Consider the following 26,087-nt stretch of genomic DNA (forward strand, 5'->3'; position numbering starts at 1 on the left):
AAATGCCATTAACACACCAATAATTGCTGGATATATAGCATTTCAGTTGCTTCTCAACATTGAATGAATAGTAACAACTGGTGGTTTGTTTGTGTTTCTATGTTCAAATCATGAAATAAAAGCATGGAATTAGTTGACTGTTAGATGGAACTAGAGAGGAAACTGTAAAAAATATATAATAACCACTGATATCTAACAGGAAATGAGACTATCCAGTTAGAACTCCCCCTCCACCTGTAACTAACTTTCCCATAATAAAATTCTCTCTATAGAGAAATGTTTGGGAGAACTTTGGTTTTTGAAGAAAATTAATTAAAGAATGACTTTTAAAGAGTAACAATACAGCGTATCCAGTGACAAAATTTTTAATAACTACGTATGGAGCTTTCAGGATAAACGAACCCTTTCTTCAGCAAAAGACATACAAAATACTAACAAAATATTGACGTTAGAGATAGAATTAAAATAAGATAAATACCAAGTGAGTTGCATGTTCTCTAATGCACACATGGCTGTGTGAATGAACATTATTCACTAGATTAGTGCCCGGACGAGTGTGAGTTTGCTGCCAGCATTTGTAGAGTTTAAATACCGTTGATTTTCCATGATAAGGTGTACTCTCGTACCCTTGCAGCGATTCAAGGCTTTTGGACAGCATGATATGTTCAACGATTCTAGCCAAAGGTAGTGTCGGGATTGGTCGATCACTTCACAATCGCATCTGAGATTAAGGTCATAATGTGTTGACCAGAAATGTTCCATGATTGCTGAGTGGTCAGTGTCCCCTAGGCGAATTGATCTGTCATGTTCTGCAAGACGACCCTGAAGGCATCTAGAGCTCTCCCTATATAGCAACTGCCACAATCATTGCAAGTTCGTGGTATACTACTCCACTATGTAAGAGTGGGGCGATGGAAGTCTTAACATTCGAAACCAAAGAACGTAAGCTCCTACCAGGGAGCTGTGCGCATTTTATGTTGTACTCGCGGAGAATTTTAGAAATCTGGTCCGGCGTACCCAGATACTAAGGAATATAGACATTATATTGTCATGTGGGGACGACATTCTCGGATAGGTCATAAGCTCTTGTGGTTGTAGCAAGCACTTGGTAGCAAGCAATTGTGGGTACCCAACCCTAATACATGGGTTGGGTACCCACAATTGACTAGGTCAGTTCTTACTCCGGAAATCTCTGTGCGCCTAGCTTCCTCTGAGCTGGAATGGCTCCAAGCCCAAGAGAATAGAGGGCACACAGTGCTGTTTAGATGGCAAGGGGCATGGGCTGATCTGTAGCTGGTAAACTGCCTGCACCACATTGGCTTATGGTACACCGAGGTTTCCAAGCGTGGGCCCACTCGTTTCACTGTAACATCCTGGAATGGAAGGGACTTGTTCACGTCTAATTCTACAGTGAACTGGATGAACAGTGATAGGAAGTGGAGGTACTCTAACAGTGCTGTCTCTGAACCACGTGAGATGATGTGTTGAAGATATCATTGACATATCTGCACCACATTGTAATCGGTACAGGCAGGCTCAGAAATATATGTCCTTCTAATTCCTCCATAGCGATGTTAACAACGACGGAGCTGACAGGGTCTTGTACAGGGAATCGCTGAAGGTAATGACGCTGCCTGACAGGCACATGTATGTGTATGTTCCCTGTTTATGGTGGCCCCCAGGCATGTGCCTATCTCCACCTATGTCTTGGTGAAGGAAAAATCTCTGTACAATGGGCCTGACATAGTATTAACACATACTACAATACTCTAGTATGTGTTATCCATGTCAGGCCATTTTTCCACCAGGGAGCAGCTGTCTCCTGGATAGCCAATTCCCAGTGCACGTTTGACAGCATGTGGAGCCGAGCCTGTTCCAAAAGTCTGTGCTATAGCATAAAGTCCTGCATCCACCAGCAGGTGGGCCATACCAGTGGATGCCAGCAAATCCCGTACTCGGGGCACCCAATCCTGAGCACCTGCAAAAAAAAAAAATATATATATATATATAAATAATATAATATAATTAATTTAAAAAATATATCTATATGAAAAAAATTGTAATATTAAAAATAATTTAAATTGAAATAAAACTACAAATTAGGGTTTACAAATTATTAAAAACAACAACTATGGGTGAGAAGGGGGGAGGATTTAAAACCAAAACAAAGGGTGAAGGGGGGGAACTTATTAAAACTGTTTGAAACAACAGAGATCTTTCTAGCTGGAAAAACCAATCTAATTGTTTTGTTTAATGAAAAATAGTGAACATCTGGCAAAAAGTATTTGGTGACTAGACCAGTCGTACTGTTGTTCCACCTACATTGCCATATATTATATAATTCATTTAAAATTCTTTTTGTCTCAATTTTCATATTAACAGATGTATTAGAAGTTATTCCCATAAAGCTAACTTCCCTACCTTTCTTTAAATGATACGCCATCCCTCTATATATTACATGCAAATCTAGGGGTAACACCCCCAGCTATCACCTGAAGGGCCATCCCTCTATATATTACATGCAAATCTAGGGGTAACACCCCCAGCTATCACCTGAAGGGAATTCGTTGAAACCATCCTACATACTTGATTAATTGCTAATAACATCACTCTCTGTGTGGAATTTAATTTATTTTTTATTCTAACAATATTTGCCCTCCTATACCAAATACCAGCAGCATATGAAAACAATTGGCAGGAAAACAGCCTTATAATACAATCTAAGGGTTTTTTTATTTAACCCCCATTCTGTTCTGGTTATCCTAATTATAGCAGCACTAAAAGTTCTTTATTAGCTAAATTTTCTACATGTTCTGTAAAACTTAACTTATCATCTATAGTTATTCCTAAATACTTATTGGTTTTAACATATGCTATTTGTTTATTATATATACGTGCAGTAGGTGGACGATCATAATTGATAGCCCCTTTAAAAACCATCAGCTTAGTTTTTGTTATAGAGATATTCAGCTTATGTAATGTAACCCATTGGGTAAAATCCTCCAATATTTTCTTAATCCTCGTCTCCAGGACTAATCTTGAAGACCCCGAACACAAATTATCAAATCATCTGCATATGCTGTAGAATGACAGTATTCAAGACTATGCTGCCCTCAACCTGTGCCTGACAGGCACAGGTTTGAGGGCAGCACAGATGTCCTCTGTGTTCTGCTCAGTAGGTGTGGGTCATTCTCCAGAAGTTGCTTGGTACAGTTAACGGCCTGTTGAATGAGAATGGATGTAAACAGAGACAATATCAAAGGACGCCATGATCTCGCTGTCAGGAACTGTGAGTTCTTTAGTTAGACGAATGAATTCCTCGCTGTTGGTGACTGTATGGACAGAGTTTCCCACTAGAGGTGTAAGGAGTCATGCAGTACCTAGACAATTCATATGTAGGCATGTTGCAGCAGGACACAATTGGTCAGAGTGGAACGCCTGGCTTGTGAACCTTAGGTAGGCCATAAAATTGCGGAAGTTGGCAGCCTGTGGCAGGTAAAAGCCACCGAGTCGATATTGAGAATTTTCGCAGATTTGAACCATTCTTAGATTAGTTTGTTGACATTTGACTCTAGACGTCCTAAGACTTTGATAGATATATCAATTACAGGCTCAAAAACATTACGGTCCTGCAGTAGGGCGAGGGCCTTCTCTAAATACTCAGACTGGTTTAATATAACAGTACGATGTCTGTTATCGGCAGGAAATATGACAATGGTGTTGTCTTTTCTGATGGAATGAAGAGTAGCGTGCTGTCAACAGTTGAAGTTGGAGCTCACTGGTCGAGTGTGTCGGAGGATGGACGCCTTAGCCAATCCCTGAAAAGACCGCTAATGACCTGCTTCAGAACTGAATCTGGTTGAGTCCATCCTCCGATGCACTCGACTAGTGAGCTTCAACTTCAACCATTGACAGCATGCTGCTCTTAACTCCATCAGAAAAGACAACGTCATTGTCGTCGTCATTGTCCCCTGCCGACAAGGGAGGTCATAGTGTTATATTAGACCATTCGGAGTATTTGGAGAAGGCCCACACCCTACTGCAGGAATGCAATGTTTACGAGTCTATAATTGATACCTATCAAAATCCTAGAACGTCAACAAACTAGTCTACGAATGGTTCAAATCTGGGAAAATCTCTACATTGACTCGGTGGCTTTTACATGCCACGGGCTGCCAACTTCCGTAATTTTATGGCCTACCTAAGGTTCACAAGCCAGGCATTCCACTCCGACCAATTGTGTCCTGCTGCAACATGCCTACATATGAATTGTCTAGGTACATTGCATGACTCTTTACACCTCTAGTGTGAAACTCTGTCCACACAGTCATCAAAAGCAAGGAATTCATTCATTTTTTTTTTTTTTTTTTTAATGTAAACCCCAAACATGAGAGGTATTATATAGTACTTAGTACTTTGCTTGGGTTGGAGGTTGAGAAGACGAAAGAAGATATTTGTTGACATTGGACTTGAACTTCTGTAGACTGTAATTTTCAGGAAATACGTATGAAGGAAGGTTGTTCCAGAAAGCGGCAGTTGATTTAATAAACGAGGAAGATGAAAAGTTGGTTCTGTGAGTTTGAAATTGGACAGTAAATGGATGTTGGCTGGTGCCGACATGTGTTTGGACTGTTTTGAAAGAGAGAGCGGGAATTATAGAAGCCAATTCAGAAGAACAGTGCCTGTGGAAGTATCTATAGAAGAGGCATGCAGCAGAAACAGTACATCTATGAGATATCGAATGGACAGACTCTGTTAGAGATGAATCATTAATTAACTTAACTGCCCTCTTCTGAATGGAATCAAGAAGCCTGAGAGAGGTTTTGGGGGCACCCCAGATGTGGGAACAATATTCCATGGCAGGGCGGATTTGCAATGTATACAGAGTGAGCAGATGTTTGGAAGAAAAGTAACGCCGAGAGTGAAAGAGAAAACCAAGTTTTTTAGATGCAGTGGAAGCAATATTTGTAATGTGCTTGTGCCAAGAGAGATTAGAAGTCAGGGTAATCCTCAGAAGGCGCTTCCGTAGCCAGGTGGAAAGGAGCAGCAGTGCGTAGCACACGCGTCTTGATTAGACTGGGGTTCGAGCCCATCATCACCAAATACGGAGGATGCAGAAAGGTCAGGGAATGACCACCGCATTTCCCGGAGCAATATGGCCTTAGTTGCTAATGCTCCTAAAAACCAAATAACAAACAAACAATCCCCAAAAGAGATATATCATTTTGCCTAGAAATCGGAGTGTCACTAAAGATACATTAGTGACACTTCGTGATACTAAAGATAGGACTAGTGATACTAAAGATAGGAGCAGAAGAATCCTTTTTGTGAGATATAAGATAAGACTAGTTCTAGAAGGGTTGAAATCAACTAAGTTGTCTTTGCCCCACTGGAGAATTACCTGAAGATTGGCATTTAAGGAATTGGTAGCAGATTTTCGAGAAGTTGAAGCTGATTGAGCAGAGCAAGGTTTCTCAAAATGGAAAGTGGAATGCAATGTGCTATCATCAGCAAAACTATGGATAGGATTTCCAGTCAATGGAAGAAGTTAGAAGACAAAGCCATCTACCATCACCCTCAGTGAGCGATCACAGAGAAAACTGGATAACCAATTACTAAAAGCAGTTGGCAAACCATAAGATGGAAGCTTGTTTAGAAGACCTTTATGCCAAACACAATTGAAAGCCTTTGAGATGTCAAGAGCAATTACTTGTGTGTCACCGAAACTTTCCATTGAATTAGTCCATAAATGGGTAACATAAGCCAGAATATCACCACATTGGATTGACACTGACGGAATCCATACTGTCAATCGTTGATCAGACGGAAGGTTTCTAGGTAGTTTAGGAGTTGGCGGTTAATTGATTTCTCCATTACTTTAGAAAGAGTAGAAGTAATTGCAATGGGACGATAATTGGATGGGAGTGATTTGTCACCCCTTTTTAGGAACTGGCTGGATATGAGCAAATTTCCAATCAGAATGAAAAACACCTTTGGAATAAGAAAGTGAAAAGAGGTGGCAAAGAATAAGAGTAAGTTCAGGAGCGCAGGTTTTGAGAACAAGTGGAGAAATACCATCGGAACCTGGAGCTTTCTTAGCATCAAGATTCGTCAAAATCCTTTTGACGAAAGACCACAGGAGGCATTGAATAGAGCATGTTGGGAATGGTGGGAGGTGTTTTACCAAGATCATTAATACATGAGTTGGAAGAAAAATGGGATGCTAGCAGGTCAGCTTTTTCCTTGGCTGAAGTGACAACAGAACCATCTGGTTTGGACAGAAGTGGGAGCAAAGATGGGCAAGAGAACAGAATGCTTGGATACCATTAGGGCAAGAAGCAAGTTTTCTACTCTTAGCCTGTTCAAACTCTAGTTTGGACTGATTAATAACTGCTTTACAATTGTGAGCTTTGGTGTAGGCAGAAAATGAAACTGAAGAATTAGAAACAAGCCAATTACGATAAGCAACATTATTCTCTTGAACAGCCTTAGCACATTTATTGGAAAGCCAAGGTTTAGACAAAGGACTAGATTTTAAAGTGGAGTGTGGGATAAAGGATTCCATTCCTGCAAGAATAATTTCACTGTCACGATCTGAGCAAACGTTGACATCAGAACTTTTGAAATAGTAATCCGACCAAGGAAAAGAAGAAAAGAAATCTCGCAGGTTTTGCATTCTTGTAATGCCAAACAACACAAGGTTGGGAATAGCCATGAGATAAAGGCTCCATTGGAGAAGAGGCAATCACCAAGTTGCGATTTGAAGTGTCAAATGGACCTCTCACTTCGACCTTGTACTTAGAAGGGTTGTTTGTGAGAAAAAGATTAAGCATGTTGCTGTATGATTAGAATTGTCCGGTATTCTTGTAGGTAAATGAACAATCTGTGCAAGGTCATTGGTAATTGCAAAAACCTCAGCATCTCGACCAGCTGGGTCAGTGTGACTAGAAAATGGAAGCCAGCTGGAGTTGTGAACATTAAAATCACCAAGGAAAATTACCTCACTGTTAGGAAAGTTGGAGTGGAGAAAGTCAAGTTGCAAAGAGCTCCAAGTGACTAGTGGAGTTGGGAGAACGGTAGAGACAACAGATGAATTTGACAACAGATGAACATCTGTTGTCTCAACAGTTGTAGAGACAACAGATGAACTTGGTAATTTGGAAAAATTTGGAAAAATTACCAAGTCTCTGACAGGGAATATCAGAATGGACATATGCACAAGTACCACCTTTGAGGCGAATCATACAGCGAATAATTTGGGCATCTGAGATGAGCAGTAGTTGAATCAACCTAGAACTGAGATTCTGTCAGAAAAAGTACATGGGGTTTAGCAGACTGCAAGTGGAAATGGACATCGTTGAGATTAGAATTGAGACCACGTATATTTGTGAAATGAATTAGGAAGTGCTTGGGGGGGTTTAGATCTTTTCACAGATAAGCTTTCTCTAATAGTTTGACAATTCATGGTGTATTCAATAGTAAGAAAAAGTGGATGGGACATGCTGCATGAAGTAATGAAATTTTTGGATATGGCGTACACAAGATAAGAATATACCCAGATCCTTGACATAACATGGCCTCGACAATACTCCCCGCATACACAGTACTCGGACTCCCTCCAGTCATTATCTGGCAGAGTAGTGGTAGCAGGATTATACACTAGCTGATCCAGAAGCCTCCTAGAGAGTTACCAATAGGTTCAGTCCGGTGTACTAACTAGCGGTCAGCCTGTGAACACCGTTTTAGAACTGTACCCTCGAAATGTAAGGAATATTGGATCTCGCCATGATGTTCATCATAACCTCAAAAGTCATCAATCATATTGCATCATTCGTCTAACTAAAGAACTCACAGTTCCTGACAGCGAGACCATGGCATCCTTCAATGTTGTCTCTCTGTTTACATCCATTCCCATCCAACAGGCAACTTCTGGAGAATGAACCAAGCCTACTGAGCAGAACATTGCTATTCACAGAGGACATCTGTGCTGCCCTCAACCTGTGCCTGTCAGGCAGCATTATTACCTTCGACCATTCCCTGTACAAACAAATACACGGTACGGCTATGGGCACCCCTGTCAGCTCCGTCGTTGCTAACATCACTATGGAGGAATTAGAAGAACTGATATTCCTGAGCCCGCCTGTACCGATTACAATGTGGTGCAGATATGTCGATGATATCTTCACTGTCATCCCATGTGGTTCAGAGACAGCACTGTTAAGAGTACCTCAGCTCCCTGTCACTGTTCATCCAGTTCACTGTAGAGTTAGAAGTGAACGGGTCCCTTCCATTCCTGGATGTTATAGTGAAATGAGTAGGCCCACGCCTGGAAACCTCGGTGTACCATAAGCCAATGTGGTGCGGGCAGTTTACCAACTACAGATGAGCCCATGCCCCTTGCCATCTAAACAGCACTGAGCGCTCTCTATTCGCTTGGGCTTGGAATCATTCCAGCTCAGAGGAAGCTAGGTGCACCAAGATTTCCAGAGTAAGAATTGACCTCGTCAATTGTGGGTACTCAACCCACGTATTAGACAAGTGCTTGCTACAAGCACAATAGCTTATGACCCATCCGAGAACATTGTCCCCCCACATGACAATATACCTACTGCCTATATTCCTTACTATCCGGGCACCTCGGACCAGATTTCTAAAATTCTCCGTAAGTACAATATAAAGTGCGTACAGCTCCCTGGCAGGAGCTTATGTTATCTGGTTTCAAATGTTAAGACTTCCATCGCCCCACTCTTTCGTAGTGGAGTAGTATACTGCGTATACTACTGATTGCAGCAGTTGCTATATAGGGGGAGAGCTCTAGACGTCTTCAGGATCGCCTTGCAGAACATGACAGATCGATTTGCCTAGGTGACACTGACCACTCAGTGTTCGCTTAACATTTCTGGTCAACACATCGTGACCTTAACCCCAGATGTGATTGTGAAGTGATCGACCAATCCCAACACTTCCATCACCGCCTTTGGGTCTAATCGTTGAACATATCATGCTGTCCAAAAGCCTTGAATCATTGCAAGGGTACAAGGCTACACCGTATCTTGGAATAAATAGTCTTTAAACTCTACAAGTGCTGGCAGCAAACCCACACTCGTCTGTGCATCAACAATGACACCAATCTAGTGAATAATGTTCAGTCACACAGTCATGTGTGCATTAGAGCACATGCAACTTGCGTGGTATTTATTTTATTTTAATTCTATCTGTAACATCTATATTTAATGTCTATATTTTGTTAGTATTTTGTATATGCTGTTTGCTGAAGAGGGGTTGATTTACCCTGAAAGCTCCATACTTAGTTATTAAAAATTTTGTCACTGGATACACTATATTGTTGCTCTTTAATCATGGAATCCAGTACCACAGGCCCATTTGCCTTCAAGAATAAATTTTGTTTTAATTTTTTTGATCCCTTTTGTGTTAAATAGAATAGTTATGGGTTAACTGTTCTAGTTAATATAGAGGTGATACTTCCATATGATGAAGTTTTGGCCAGGAGTCTTCTTTGATGTTCATATTACATCATGTGGTTATACAGAGTCCAGTCACAATATTATGACCATCCCCCAGTGCAGACATACACGCCTAGTGAATCATACAATGCACGTGTGAAGTTCACACACATCCAGCATATAAGGCTTGATATTCGGCATCTGTGAACACAGTAACAGCCACTGACTGTCATGGGCAAAACACGTGACCTATCAGACCTGGAAAAAGGCATGATCATCGGCTATCGGGCCAGGGGTGCCAGCATTTCCGAAACAGCAGACTGTGAAATGCTCACATTCTGCAGTGGTGAAAGTGTATCAAGACTGGACAAATGGGACAGTTTTGACGACCTGTTGTGCCATTGATCCCAGAAGTGAATGTCGGCTGAAACGGTTGGTCAGGACTGATTAGCACACTACTGTTGCTCGATTGGCCATCCAAATGAACTGTGGGCCACCAGAAAGGTCTCCAACATGACAGTGCAGCGAACCCTATTGCACATTGCACTCCAGAGCAGACGCTTAGTGACAGCACTCGTGCTGATGGCTGTTCATCGCGAACAATGCCGTCAGTTTGCACAGCAATACTGACACTGGACCTCAGCTGAGTGGCAACGGGTGGCCATCTCTAATGAGTCACGGTTTCTGCTCCACCTAGTGGATGGATAGTGGCGTATTAAGCATGAAACCTTCAAGAACAGACACCTGGACACGATTCTTGGCAGAAGGCAGGCTGGTGTGGGGTGGGTTATGGTCTGGGGAATGTTTTCATGGCATGGCATGGCTTGGGTCTGCTGATACCTCTGGAGAGTACCCTGAACACAAATGGTTACTTATCGATCGTCGCCAATCAGGTACACCTGTACATGTTGACCGTGTTCCTTGGGGGCAATGGAATCTATCAGCAAGACAATGCGCCATGCCGTATTGCCAGAATTGTCCGTGAGTGGTTTGAGCAGCACAATGAAGACTTCAAGCTACTCCACTGAATTCCACGGATCTTAATCCTATTGAAAATCTTGGCCACTGAATTCCACGAATCTTAACCCAATTGAAAATCTGTGGGACCACCTCAATCAACACATCAGATGGATGGATCCTCCACCAAGGAACCTTCAGGAAATCCGGGGTGCACTGCAGTCTGCATGGTTACAGATACCCGTAGCAACCTTCCTTGGACTTATTGAGTCCCTACCTACTACCCTTTTGTAGCATGCACAGCATGCTACAAAAGGTGCATATTCAGGATACTAGGTAGATGGTTATAATAATGTGACTGGATCCTGTAGTATAATTGAGTCCTCTGAGTGCACCCATCATCATATGATGTGCATCTTGAATCACCCATTTGATAAGTCCACACAATTTTTGGAACTAGCAATCCAGTTCGGTAAACACTACAAAAGCTCTTTAACAACCTTTTTTCCCACTACAAGCTCATTTGATCAGAATTACACCCTCTCAATCAGTTTAATACTTTCCTTCATAAATTTTCCAAATGTGTATAGGCTAATGGTATTGAGGTTTCTGTTAAAGCTGGCTCTATAGAGTGATTTTTTCATAATTTTTTAAATTTATAAAAATGAACTTTGTATCTAAATAATTTTAAATATTAATTTGTATTGTATTTATTTTGACCTGATTGCCTTACACTAGAGTGAAATTATTTCCAAAAATTGAATCAGAAATTAAGGAAAAAAATAAATTATTAACAAAATCATTAAAAAAATATTCAAAAGAAAAATCACGAAAAAATTTTTAAAATCACTTAAAATTAGTAAAAAAATTAGTGTGTATTATTATTTTTAATATAGTAATGTCCTCTGTATCTGTTTATTAGTTTCATTAATTTCTGGATAGATATCTATCTAGAGAATTTTGGCTTTTCTAAATGCATATGATGATAATAATAGCCAATGTGCTCTTCTCCTCCTCCTCCGAATTTCAAAGGAAGTTGCTATCTCTTATTTGTCTTTCCAACTAATAGTAAACAAGTGTTTACTATTAGTTGGAAAGGCAAATAAGGGATAGCAGCATGTATTTAAATTTAATGGATGTTTTATTTGAATCACATATAAATGTCCTTGCAAAATTTATGCCCTTATCCTGATACATACTTCTGATTCAAAAGTTAATATGTGATTGTACTGTCTGTTATGCTTATCTGTCAATCGGTTTATTATCTGTTATGGATGATTGACATAATATTGTTTATTCTGTCAATTATTCATTTGAATGCATAATCAGATTGGCTGTTATATGTGATGTTAGATTTTACACAAGGTCATGCATTCATGACCTTGTGTAAAATTCATGCATTCTACCAATATCATTAGCGAATTACTGCTGGTGAATACTTTTAATTAACTAAATTTTGAATTAAATTAAAATGAACTTGAAGTAAACTAAATTTTTTTTTGCCATCAGAGCTCATCTTCATTGTATATAAATTTTAAGATGGGCAGCCATGTCACCAACTAGCATTAAGCTTTCTGGTATAAAATTTATACCAGAAAGCTTAATGCTAATTTTTGCTTGCTAATTTTTATCAATGACAACGATAATTCTGCATAAGGCTTTAAATTTTACTCCTCCCGTACATCACATCTCCTTCTTTTGCATTAATCCATAAGTGTTATATCACCCAATTTAAATCACTATCATTTCAGAAATCACATACTATTGTCATCATTGGCAGCAGAAATAGCATTTGATTTGTAGTCTATAGAGTTTAAAAATATTTAGAATTAGCATTAGTAGAGGCATTTGATGCAAGAAAGCAAGCATCAGCATCAGCCAAAAAAAAATCACCCTATATACTTGCACATTTTTCATAGTTGACCCCACTCAAGACTTTACAGAATTGTTTTAATTCTTTTAAATCCTCCCTGGGCCATTGTCAAAAAATCTGTGTTGAATTGAGACAGTGAGTCATTAAAGACCTTAAAGAAATGGGAAACATTTCTCGAAAAGATATCCGTTTTCTGTTTTACTACCTGGCAAAAAATTTCTCCTGATTTTTCGCTAGGTAGTAAATTACTCCTCACATTTTTTAAATGCTAATATGTCCTGACCACTAGGTGATGGAGGCCCTTACAGGACATATGCTAATATGTTCTGTAAGGGTCTCCATAGCCGAGTGGTCAGAAGCGGGAGTGCAGTGGCACATGCTCTTTGAGTAGACCAGGGTTCAAGCCCCTGACTGCTAAATACGGTCGAACTGCCAACTCACATGGAAGATTATGGTCCATTCCCTCAACATGACCCATTGATGAGGAGGCTTCCATCCTGCAGTTGATTGATAATTTGATAATGGCTGCAGTTTACCTTTTTTTTTTTTTTTTTTACCTTTATGTCCTGTTATTTATATAATTTAATTAAAAAAAATGGCCAAAGCAGAGAATGAATGTGTACCATTGATTTTTCTTAATATGGTCCTTGTCTTGTGATGTTCAAAAAATTTAAGTTTCTCTATAATGAAAACTTTGTGGTGATACAGGCACTTCATTATACAGGGATTTGGTTATAATTCAGTAGTTTTAGAATCTGTGCTGAAGTAAACAATTTAGTGAATGCCAATTAATTAAATTTCATAATGAAAAATGATTTCATTATTTTTAATTATGAAAATATAATGGACAGGTGCAGAAGGACACCTTGTGTCCTTATAAAATTATGTATAACCTTGTCCCTAGAAAATTGTGTATAAACAATGTCTGACTTTAAATCTTTAAATGGTAAAAACCAGTCTGTTAAGAGAAAAGCCATATTGTGCCCAAATGATTCTTTATTATAATTTTGTAAGAATTTCAGGTACACTTCTTGAATTAAGAATAAATGGAATTATTTCACAGTTAATCGGTCCAAAGCTGTTTAGGATTATAGGCCTATTGCTGTTTGTCAGTGATATTGCACCTTATTGAAAAGCTCTTGTTTGAAGGGGTGCATGTTTGCAGTTTATTTTCAGTGTGAAACCCGGTATTTGTTATGCATTATCCATGTTTTACTACCTGGCAAAAATTTTTTGTTATGCTTAAGTTCCTTAATTTCAGGAATGTGTGTAGCATGGGAAGACAAATGTAATGTCCATGCAACTTTCCTTGATATTATAGTAGATTTTTATTCCATTAAGATTTCTTCTCTTTTAACTTTATTTACTTCAGGATTATTTCTGTTTTGTGAGTCCAATATTTAATTTTCATAAATTAACTTTGACACAGATTTTTGTTAATTACCCCAAGGAAAAAACCTGTTCTTTTATTTTCTGCAGTTTTTGTGTTTTTTTAAGCTATTGAGCTTTTTTTTCTTACATTGTTTTGAAATTGTTTCTGACATTGTTTTTAAAAAATCATTTTTGAAAAACTCAAAAGAGCCAATGGAACCTAGAATTAAAATTATTCAGAATTTTTTATTGGTCTGTAGTGAACACATTAACCTCTTCGGAATATCAGCAAATTATAGTAAGTCTGAATATTTGACCATTTCCTTATCTATATTTGTGGAACATTACCAGTTAATTCTTCCGAAGGAGGTTTTTGACAGGAATTTTGATATTCCTGATGTTAAAGCTCTCACATTTCTGTGAAATTAAAGCTTTTTAAAAAGTTGACTCTTTGGGGGAATATCAAGATAATTTGCAAATTATCTTGATATTCCCCAGAAATGGTTATGAAAAAGTAGTAATGTGGCATCCAGTGACACTGTGGCAGTATGCAATATCGGGTCATCTTGTTTAAATATAGTAGCTAGTTCATCAGCCAGAAGAGTTGCAGTCATGCTATTATAGTGGCCTGATGTCACAGTTGTTACTGTTCCCTTATCATCTTTAAAAATATATATATAGTGATTGATGTGCATAATCAATAATAATAATTGAAATAATTTATTATGAGAATTTTGTAATCAATTATATTCAAATTAGTTTATTATGAAAATTGACATTGAGAAAATAAGAAGAAGAAAATAGGTAATGGCACCTATATCTTTAGTTTTGATAACTTTAGATCAAATCCTTCAACTGTCATTTTCTTCTTCTTTAGTTTTCTTGTTGGTTTCATAATCAACTAATTTTCATATTTTTGATTATTAAAATAATTGATTATCCCCATCGCTAAAATATATGGACCAATAATGTGAGTAAGACGATCACAAGGTTTTAATTCTTGCAGTACTCTACTTTGTAAGAGTACCTGGTGTAATATTCATCATGCTCTCCTATTAGATAAGTTCAGTAACAGTGCATACTTATGTGCAAAATGCTTTGGATTCCATATGAGAGCAGTCTTGTCAGTTGTGATTTTTTCTGGTATATGGGTACTTCTTATTTCATTCAGAGGCCTCTTTTTGAGATCAGAACCAGTTTTTTTTCAAAATTACATGCCTGTGTTTTAATAGCATGAGTGGATGGTACAGTATCTTGATGCTTAAACTTAAAGCAAACATGAAATAAATGCCGAGCAGCCCAATAACTTTTTTTTTTGTAAAGTGCCTTGACATCAAAAGCATGTTGTGCTACTCCACTGTTCCATGATTACTAAATGGCATGATGTAGATAAAAGTATGTTGAGTGATGCAATCCTCCCTACTACACTGATACCCAGAAAACCAGTGTAGTACTGGTTTTCTGGGTATAATGAGATTAACTTAAGCAGCCTCTCACATTTCTGTGAGAGGCTGCTTAAGTTTAAAATATATCTGTCTATAAGATGCAGCTTTTCTGTTACATTCAAATCAGTTTTTTTTTTTTTTTTTTTTTCGGTGCCTCTGTAGCCAGGTGGGCAGGAGCAGCAGTGCCTAGCATATGCTTCTTGATTAGACCAGGGTTCGAGTCTGTGACAATCAAATACAGAGGATGCTGAAAGGTCAGGGAATGACCACCGCATATCCCAGGAGCAATATGGCCTTAGTTGCTAATGCTCCTAAAAACCAAAATAACGACAATAACCTCAAAAATTTGAACTAGCTCTCTGAGCATTCTAGGAATTGGTTTCCATATCTTATGGCACATTGTTTTCAAAAAACTAACCTTCCTATCTTCCCACTTTGTCCTTGTCATCGTAATGAGAAAAATGTTTTATCATTCTTTGATATTATATATTTAGATAACAGTGCACTTTTTGTTCAATTCACAAGTAAAAATTTATATTTCCAGATTTTGTAGTTGAAATTGGATGTTTAAGAATGTAATTCTGCAAGGTGTGGCTATAAAGTTCCCAGACTGGTGCAAAAAGAACACAAAGTGAAGGATCTCAAAAAGTTTTATTTTTATCCAAAGTAATCATCCTGTGATTGGATTCACTTCTGAAAAGAGTCAGTGAAGAGAGGATGTTCAGTTTTGCAGTTATATTTTTCTTTATGTCCTCAACATCCCGAAATCTCTTTCCTTTCAAGACAGTTTTCACCTTGGGGGAAAAAAGAAAATTCAGCTGGTACTAGATCACGAGAGTGGGATTGATGGTTGATCTGCACAATACCATGTTTTGTCTGAAATGTCTTCACAGCAAGTGCAGAAATTTTCACCTTTGGAAAGAGGAAAATTCAGGCAGTGCTAGGTAGCAAGGGTGTGGTGGATGGTTGATCTGTACAATTCCATGTTTTGTCATAAATGTCTTCACAGCAAGTGCAGAATAGATAGGGGCTTTGTTGTGCAACAAGAACCAGCTGCCTTTCTCTTAAAATTGCAGCCTCACTTGTGAAATGCACCTCAAAATTTTTGAAGCTCCTGTATGTAGAATGCAGTATTGACATTCTATCTCCTTCAGTTATAGATTCTTGTGAATCAAACCCTGTTTCATTCACAAGGAATCATGATAAGCATCGTCTTAATCTGGGACTTCTGTAAACAAAACATTTTGGGCATCGGGGATGATTTTGAAGTCCACCGCATGCTCTGACACTTCCTCTCTGGGTTGTACTGAAACAACCGACACTCATCTCCAGTGATAGAAAATACAGACGAGTAAAGTAGGATTGCTTTGACAAGTCTGGATGAAGTCTCTGCATGATGACGCTCTTCATTGCTTCTGCTCATCCGTGATGCTGTGCAGCACACATTTTGCACAGACCTATCTTTTCCTCAAATATTCATGTGGAATTTGACAAATCATCTTATTCATATCCAACTCATCAATCATCATTTGGAAGGTCAAATGATGATCACTTTCCACAGTTTCCTGAACTTTTTTGTTCCAGCAATCAACCACCCGCTGGCTAAAGGAAAACTTTCATACATACATCTATCCTACAACTGTCTTTCCTCAATTTGAATTTACGCCCTCTCAGGTAATTATTCTGAGCAAGAGGAAAAATCCCATTAGCATTGAGCATGCTCAAACCATTCAAGGTTTTATACACCTCAATCAGATCACCTCGCGGCTGCCTAGTCTCCAGACACTGTAATTTGCAAAACTTAAGCCTTTCTTCGTAAGAGCAACCCTTTGTTCCTTTCACTAATCTTGTTGCCCTTCTCTGTACTTGTTCCAGCAGCTCTACATACTTCTTAAAATGAGGCCTTCAGACCTGTATACAGTACTCTAGGTTTGGCCTGACCATTGCCTTATACAAGGGGATAATCACCTCCTTATCCCTGCTAGAAAAATTCCTGTATATCATTGACAAGACACCGTGAGCCACTCTTTCAGAATGTCTACACTGCTCAGAAAACTTCATATCTGCCTGCACAATTACCCCCAGGTCCATTTCATTCTCTACAACTGTCAGTGTAGTACCACACAGCGGCGCCTCCGTAGCCAGGTGGGCAGGAGAAGCAGTGCGTAGCACATGCTTCTTGATTACACCGGGGTTCAAGCCCATGACCACCAAATACGGAGGGTGTGGAAAGGTCAAGGAATAACCACCGCATATCACAGGAGCAATATGGCCTTAATTGCTAATGCTCCTAAAAAAAAAAAACCAAACCACACAGTTGATATGTTACTCGAGGTTACTGCTTCCCATATGCAGTACTTTACATTTGTCAATGTTAAACTTCGGTTGCCACCTCTCAGCCCATCTGCTCAACTTTTCTAGATCCTGTTGCAGCAGCATACTGTCATTAACAGCCCTGCCTACCTTCGCCTGCAATTTTGGACATTAAGCCTATTATACCATCATCAATATCATTAATAAATACAGAAAACAACAATGGACCCAACGCTGAACCCCTGGGGTACTCCACTAATAACATTAGTCCACGAAGAGCAGTGTCCATTGATTACCACTCTGTCTTCACCCACTCAACCATCCCTTTATCCATAGCAACAATTTGCCTCCAGTGCCACACTGCTCCAATTTGTGTAACAGTCTTCCATGTGCAACAGTATTAAAAGCCTTTCTAAGATCCAATTATAGGATATCAAAATTATTCCCTGCATCCAGTTCCTTTGTGATCACATCATAGTATCCAACCAAATTGTCAGATATTAGCATTAGTTGAGGAGTATGATGCAGGAAAGAAAGCTTATACAGCATCAGCCAAAAAAAAAAAAAAAAGAAAAAAAACTTCCCATTTGACCCATTCGGTCACTCCAAATGTTTGTCTAGTTCAGCCTTAAATGTATTTAAGCTATCAACTTCCACAACAACAGATGGAAGTCGGTTCCAGCAATCAACTACCCGTTGGTTAAAGGCAAACTTCCGCATATCTATTCTACAACTGTCTTTCCTAAATTTGAATCTATGCCGACTAAGGTTCTTAATCTGAGCAAGCAGAGGAATCCTGTCAGCACTGAGACTGCTCAGACCATTCAAGGCCTTATACACCTCATTCAGATCACCTCACAGATGCCATTCTCCAGATGCTGCAACTTGCAGAACTTGAGCCTTTATTTGTAAGTGTACCCTTTATTCCTCTAACGAATCGTTTTGCCCTTCTCTGTACTCATTCTAACAACTGTACATCCTTCCTAAAATGAGCCTCCAGACCTGTATGCAGTACTCAAGGTGTGGCCTGACCATTGCCTTATACAAAGGAATAATCACCTCCTTGTCTCTGCTAACAAAATTTCTATATATCATTCATTGACAAAACTCCATGACCTGCTGTGGCAGCCCATCTGCACTGCCCAGAGAACTTCATATCTGACTGCACAATTACCCCCAGGTCTTTTTCATTCTCCACCTCCCTGAGTGTAGTACCACACAATTGGTGCGTTTCTGTTGTGTTACTACTACCCATATGCTGTACTTTGCATTTGTCAATGTTAAACTTCATCTACCTAACTTTTCTAGATCCTATTGCAGTATCATATTGTCTTTACTTCATTAACAACCCTGCCAACCTTTGCACCATCTGCAAACTTGATAAGCCTGATATACCTTCATCAATATCATTGATAAATACACAAAACAACAATGTACTCAGCACTGAAACCTGGGGGACTTCACTAATAGTATTAGTTCATGTAGAGCAGTGTCCATTTATTTCCACTCTCTGCCATCTCCCACTTAACCATCCCTTTATCCATTGCAGCACCTTGCCCTTAATGCCATACCGGTCCAATTTGTACAGCAGTCTTCCATGTGCAACAGTATCAAAAGCTTTCCTGAAATCCAAGTATATGATATCAAAATTATTTTTTGCATCCAGTTCCTTTGTGACCACATCGTAGTATCCAATCAAATTGGTCAGACAAGACTTCCCTGTAACAAAACCATGCTGTGTCTGAACTGTTACTGCAGTCTGGTCTAGGTGATCCGGCATCAGCTCTTTAACTAGTGCCTCCATTATTTTTCCCAGAAAAGAAGTTAAACTAGCAGGTCTATAATTATTTGTGTCACACTTTGAATTCCTTTTGTGAATTTGGGATACGTTTGCACATCTCCAGTCCATGGGGACCTCCTCTGACTCTAAGGATGCTCCCATAATTATGTCTAAGGGTTTGCTTACTTCCCTTGCTGCCTCCTTCAATGTAACTGGATAGATTTCATCTGCCTGAGTTGCCTTTTTTATGTTTAACTTGAACAATTTCTCCTCCACTTTGCTCTCAGTTATTACAAAATTATTTAATTAGATACAAAAAAATGTAGATGCAAATTACTCATTCAGTTTATCAGCTACTTGAGCAAGGTCATTAATAGTCGAACCATCTATGTTCTAATTCATCCCCTTCTAAAGTTTACATAAGATATCGACCAGGGTTCGAGCTCGTGAGCCACCAAATATGGAGGATGCTGAAAGGTCAGGGAATGATCACCGCATATCCCCGGAGCAATATGGCCTTAGTTGCTAATGCTCCTAAAAACCAAATAACAACAACAACAAAAGATATCAAAATCTTTGCTGGTTTTCTTTGCATCCTTTGTCAAAGATTTTTCATAATCTACCTTTCCTGCCTAACCTTTATGACTTGATTACAGACTAGCTTATATCTGCTGTAGGCTTCTGTGTCGTGGGATAATTTATATGCATCCCATGCATTTTTCTTCTCTGCCCCAAGCCTCATTAATTCATCTGACTGAACTTTGAACAGTATTTCTTAGTTGATATGAAAAGCCTGGTAGTCTCCATGATTAAGTCCCCGAAGACGTCTCATTTGGAATTCACCGTTGGTAATATCATTAGTTGATCCCACTGTATAGAATTTAAAAACTGTCTGAGTCCACTGTAGTCTCCTTTACAAAAACAAAATCCTTTCCCTTTACCTTTAATGGTAGTTACATCTTTAAATAAATCCCACATGAGCACACAGTGATCGCTGTCACCTAGAGGTTCCTTTATCTGCAAATTCTTAATGCATGAATAATCACTGCTGATAATCAGATAAAGAGTATTAGTCCCTTTGGTTGCCCCTCGAAGATGTTGCTATAGAAAACAATCCTCAGCCAATAAATCCACAAAAGTCTTGCTAGCGTGTGAGTGACCAAACCACAAGTTCCAGTCAATATCTGGTAAGTTAAAATCCCCCATTACCAGACATTTCATTGTACTCGTTCATCAGAGTCATTAGGCCTATAACACACTCCCACTCTCATTTTCCCTTTTCCAGTGTTTATGTCACACCAAACAGACTCAACATTGCACTGTCCTCCCATGTCAGCTGGATGCACCTCCTTAGATTTTATGTGTTTCTTAACTAACAGCATAATCCCTCCTCTCTTCCTACCCTGTCTATCCTTTCTGTACATATTGTACTCCCCAAATTCCAATTCTGCGCTGCTTATATCCATGTGTCTGATATCCCAACAATATCTGTCTTTGATGTCTTGACTAGCACTTCAAGCTCATTGAATTTGTTTACTATACTTCTAGCATTGGTGTACATGCAAGTATACATGCACCTGTTTCTACTCTTAGTTACCCTAACACAGCCCATGTATTTACTTGTTCCACTACGACTCCCAGCAGCTCTTGAAATCCCCAGCAACTTGCTCTCTATGATGCTGCTCAATACAATAGAAGCAGTGCAAGAATCACTTTCACCTTTGCCTGCAGCTGTTGTTAATCTTTTAGTCTGCAAATGCCCCCAAGCTAACAGTTTTCCGACCTACTAACACTGCCTCAATAGCATCAGCAAATATTCTTGCACCCTTTCTATTTAAGTGTATCCCATCCCTGTAGAAGGAGTCTCTCCTGTTAGCAAGCACAAACCACGCTGAAAAAAAATTCTACGCCTTGAGCCTTGCACAATCTCTCCAGAGCTCTCTCATTGTATACTCCCTCCTATCGTGTCTGGGCAGAATTACAGACACTTTCAAATTTAACCCTAACTCGCAACTTTTTGTCAGCATTGACCTGTACTTGTTAAGTAAATCTGCAGATCTCTTATTCTTAAAGTTGTTAGTGCCAACATGTACAACAGCATCACCTTTTGATATTGTTGTTAAGATGATATCTGCCCTACAACGTCATCAACTTTTGCCCCTGGCAGACATACCCTGGTCCTGTTCCACCTATCCTTTTTGCATAATATATTCCCCATCTCCTTGACAATAGTCACCAACAATAACCACTTCCTGTGGGACCAGCGCATTCTGCCTTGGAGATTGCCACTGTGTTGCCTGATGCACAGGAGTGAGCTCTGGTGTTGAGTTGGGCAGCTGAGAGCTTGATGGGCCCCCTCATATTAATTTCTTCAAGGACATCTACCCTACACCTCAAACTCTCATAGATGCCCATCAGAACGTTGAGTTGCCACCTATTTTCTTCACAATCTCTGCACCTAGCGCGTGCACACACACACACACACAGACATCCTCCTTGGCTAGATCATGTCTTGTTCTAGACAGGTCTGCAAACATTTCACATTTTGCACATTTTTTTAGACTGTGATGCGTTGGAGAATCTCCCCTTTCGGTTCTCCCGCAACCCACAGTACTACCGCTTTGTGCTCGTTACTTTGCCTAGTCTAGGTCATGATTCCGTTTAAATATAATTTAATTAAGAATGAAATTTAATAAGATTAATAAATTTAACTGATTAATTGATAATACTATACTAATCTAACAGATTTCTAATATAGTGCTACATATTTCGCTATTTAGTTTTACGCTAAACCGTATGCTATGAAGTTTGGGATTTATGTTATGCTATTCCGTATCATTTAACAATGGCTGCAAGTTATGAATAGTAAGATCTACAGACACTAAGGTATTAACTTTCAAAATTGCTATCTAAATTCAAATAAGCCAAGGAGCTTGACTAGGACTATAAAGCTACTTATAGAAAATAATTTAGTATAATAATTAAGTCAACAAAATGACTAAATATATATAAAAATTTAGTGTTCGCTGGAGCTGCAAAAATCTTGGCCAACACAGTAATAACTTCGTACTCAGTGAGTTAACAGATGCCCACCTCTTGAATCATAGCAAACATCTGCACATCCATCTTTGTATTGCTTCTACCATTTAAACACACCAGTACGACTTAGTTTTTCATCACTATAAACAGTTTTAACAAATCATACATTTCTGTTATATATTTTCCCAATTTAAAGCAAAATTTGGTATTTGTTAATTGCTCTGTTGTAAAATCGTGATATTTAACTTTAACACTACTAATGAAACTGGTTGTTACTTACTTACTGTCTACTGGACAATCTCTGTGCCACCATCTATTGGAGGAAGTCTGAACTACAACATACCACTTATTTTTAAAATCATCGAATATAACCGTAACAGTACCAGGCTGGGAACTTTGTTTCCACAGCTTGTATATTTCCTTTTGATGCTTAACTTTTTTATAAATATGGTTTTGTTAATACAGTTTTGCAGAAACATAACCCTGTGTTTGGTGAATTGCTATGTATGTATTGCTATTTACAGAGGCGGATTAAGGTCGGTTGAGGCCCCAAGCGCAGAAGAAAATATTGGGCCCCTATTTGCGTATATTGTAAGTCTGCACTGCAGGAGAACCTTGAACTGCACTGCAAGTAGCAAATACGATTCTATTGTTTCGATGAGCGGTAGCGCAGCCGTGCGGGGCCTATGCAGCGTAGTAATGAAATAATTATCAGGTTTGATCGCCAATTGTAACATAATTAAAATTACACATATGAAACCAAACTTGATGTCATTAGAAAAAAGTGTAAAGTTGGGGTTTTGCGGGGGCCCTTCAAAAGCCGGGGCCCAGGGCGCGCGCCCGGTGTGCCTGCCGTTAAATCCGCCTCTGGCTATTTATTATTGATGCAATGTCACGCTTGTGTGATTGCTACTAGTTTTATAGTGTGTTTGTTAGTCCTTATAGACCTCTGCAACAGCTGTGTAGAATAGCCCATTATTCGTACTGTGTTATGAAAGAGTGATGACCTCCTCATGCTCTTTCAGAGTTGTTGAAACACTTTCTCCTGATTTCTACTCTGTCACACACCATGGTGATTGGCCTACTACCGAATGCTACGAACATTGGACACACCAACCTTTTGTAGTCCAGTGGTTCGTATTTTACTGATGTGTGTGTGTCAGGATGCTGTTACTGTAGTTATAGCGAGAATTAAATTGATATTTGCTAAGTTTTTTAAAATAATAAAAATGGCTCATTTTTAATATCTGTAATTTTTTTTTGTTTCTAAGGATGTTTTCTTTGGAAATACTTTAGGCCAAATGCCTTTGAAATCAGAGGGCAAGAAGGAAAACCATCAGCAATCGTTCATTGTGATGATACACGGATGCTATCAGAATGGGTGAAGCATATATCAAATAATATTGTTCAATTAACAACACAGCAGGTAAGAAAACATGAAAATAAAAACTAAAGTGAGCCAAAAAAATGAACTGATACATAGCCTGGCCATTTTATTAAGTATATGAGCTAATAATGTAATCACTGTTTCAACACAACAAAGCATGATGTCAGCAAGGTGTTGAAAAGTGACACATGAGATATTGGACCATTCATGCAACAAAACTGTCTTCAATTCTTGGAGTGAAGTAAGCAGAGAATGCCAGTTTATCTCATTGATGCCCAGTTGGAGTGAGATCAGGGGATTGGCTGGCCGATGGCATGTTTTTGAAGTTTTTCTCAAACCATATTTTTCCACACATTTGGTATAGTAGATGATTACTTTGTCATCTTGAAAGTATGCCTTCCCCTTCATCCATAGGTACAAATACAGAATTGCTAGGTGTATCTTATCTTCAACAATGTTCAAATTTGCTGAAGTGATCATGGTATCCTCCAGTGGGATCAGAAGACTAAAGGTATACTAAGAAAACATGTCCCACACACTACTCTTCCTCTAGCAGTGTATTGTCATTGTGGCTTGCCTCAAACACTCCTGTGTCCATCCTTTGTGTTCCTGCACTAATACAGCTGTATTTCCTTGTTGGAGTCTGACATATTCTATAAAAGCTTCCTACTCCTCTAGTGCATTCTTTGTAGGATTCTTTGCATGGCAGAGGTACCTGACACGTGATGTTCCATCATTTGGTGATGATTATATTTGATGGTCTGCTCCAGATGTTGAGTGCCTCTCTCCATCACCTTATATTTTTAGCTGCAGTTTTATTCTGTTCATTGATGTTTCCAGGCATTTTTCAGTTCATTGAAGAAGACTTGAATAACTAGTCTTTAAATGCCCAACAACTGTAGCCATCCTCTCACCTGCTAAATGTGCACTAACAATCACCTCTTCTCAGAAATCATATTATTTTTTTCATATTTATATACATATTTTTGCATAGATAGTTGCATATAGGCCAAACTTTCATAGTGCTAATATAACCCTGCAGTTCCTGTAGTACTATACTGCAGTCCTGTAGTAAAATGGCCAGGCAGTTGTTACGTTTGAAAAAATTTTTTTGTGTTTAAATTTATTTTCCAACAGTGGTAGAAGAAAAGTAAATTGCTAGTTAGTTAATGGCTAAAGAAAGAATGAAACTATTCCTGCAAGTGAAATCAATAAATGACATCAATATGTGGTTTAAAAATGAAACAGATTTAATGGTCTGTAAACAAAGAGCAGAATATTAGTTTGTCATATCAAGGACACCATAGAATAACAGTGATATTCCTCTGTGTTCAGTCAATATAGCAAGCTGTATTGACTGAATAATACTTGGATAATATTCTTGACTTTCCAGAGAGGAGATAGAAGTGGGTTCATATGCCTGATGATCCTTTAAACTTCATTCCTTATGAAATATTTTATCAGGTTGAGATTCAGCAACTATATGGACCAGGATTTTAGGGAGAGGTCACTGTCATACTTCCGAAAGCACTCCTGCATAATACTGGTCCAATGACATAGTACATTTTTGTGGAATACCCTACTTGCAATTATCAATGAAAGTAGTGTTGAAATGATAGGCTGCAGCTGGTTCTTGAAGATGCTTAAGTAGGCTCTGCCATCTAGATGTTGGGCTCTGGGTAAAAGGATTCCATTATCTCCCAACTAAAGATGCTTTACACCATAATGCCATTCTTTACCATAATAAATCCCATTATCTCCCAACTAAACATTCTAGACAGCTAAACATCTGTTATTATTTTACACAATAACAGCATTCTCACCATTTTGCAGTGCCTCCCACACATGGTAGATCTATGGCTTCATTGTTTTGTTTGTGCCTTGGTTCAGCTATTAATTGATGTAACTGGAACAAGCATTCATTAGACCCTTTTCACAGTTATCATTGGCTCACTAAATTTTTTCTTTCTTTTATTTTTAGACAGTAGGAGTAGGCTGTGGAGTCTGCTGCCATTGTAACTTGTATTATCCAGTTTATCATGGATTAGGATAACTAGTGTTGTAGATTATGATTTGTACTGAGATATACAGTGAAACTTCTCCTAACGGACACCTCTCGTTAACGGACATTTTCAAATTCCCCAACTCACCTCCATTGGTTTTAACGTGTTTGCAGCTTCTGTCTAGCGGACATTCTCTGTAATGGACGCGGACAGGCAATCTGCACTGTTTCGTTTAGATTAGCACTTAATTTGATCTCCCCATAACGGACAGCGGGCGAGCTCACGGCCCTTTTTCTAGGAACGTTTCTTCCACGTATTGCCTCAATCGTGTGTTTATTTTCTATTTCCGATTCTCTGAATTTTATCAAGGTTTACGTCGCGGTTCTAAACCCTTTTTCAAGAATTTTAAGGCACGTGTAAAACTTCTGATGAATTTGGTGTGTGCAGGGAGGGGG

At 38.9% G+C, this 26,087-nt stretch overlaps 1 protein-coding gene across 1 annotated transcript in view; it reads left to right on the top strand.

Moving 5' to 3' along the window:
- The window catches only part of Syn2 (Syntrophin-like 2), a 203,265-nt gene that overhangs the window by 102,851 nt on the left and 74,327 nt on the right, over positions 1-26,087 (top strand). Inside the window, exon 9 of the mRNA XM_090377381.1 lies at positions 23,539-23,668. Within this exon, the coding sequence (XP_090233507.1) occupies positions 23,539-23,668 (130 nt within the window). The remainder of the gene's footprint in view (positions 1-23,538; positions 23,669-26,087) is intronic.

Source organism: Mastigoproctus giganteus, chromosome 7, assembly GCF_048544385.1.
Source record: "Mastigoproctus giganteus isolate SK-2022 chromosome 7, ASM4854438v1, whole genome shotgun sequence".
NCBI lineage: Eukaryota > Metazoa > Arthropoda > Arachnida > Uropygi > Thelyphonidae > Mastigoproctus > Mastigoproctus giganteus.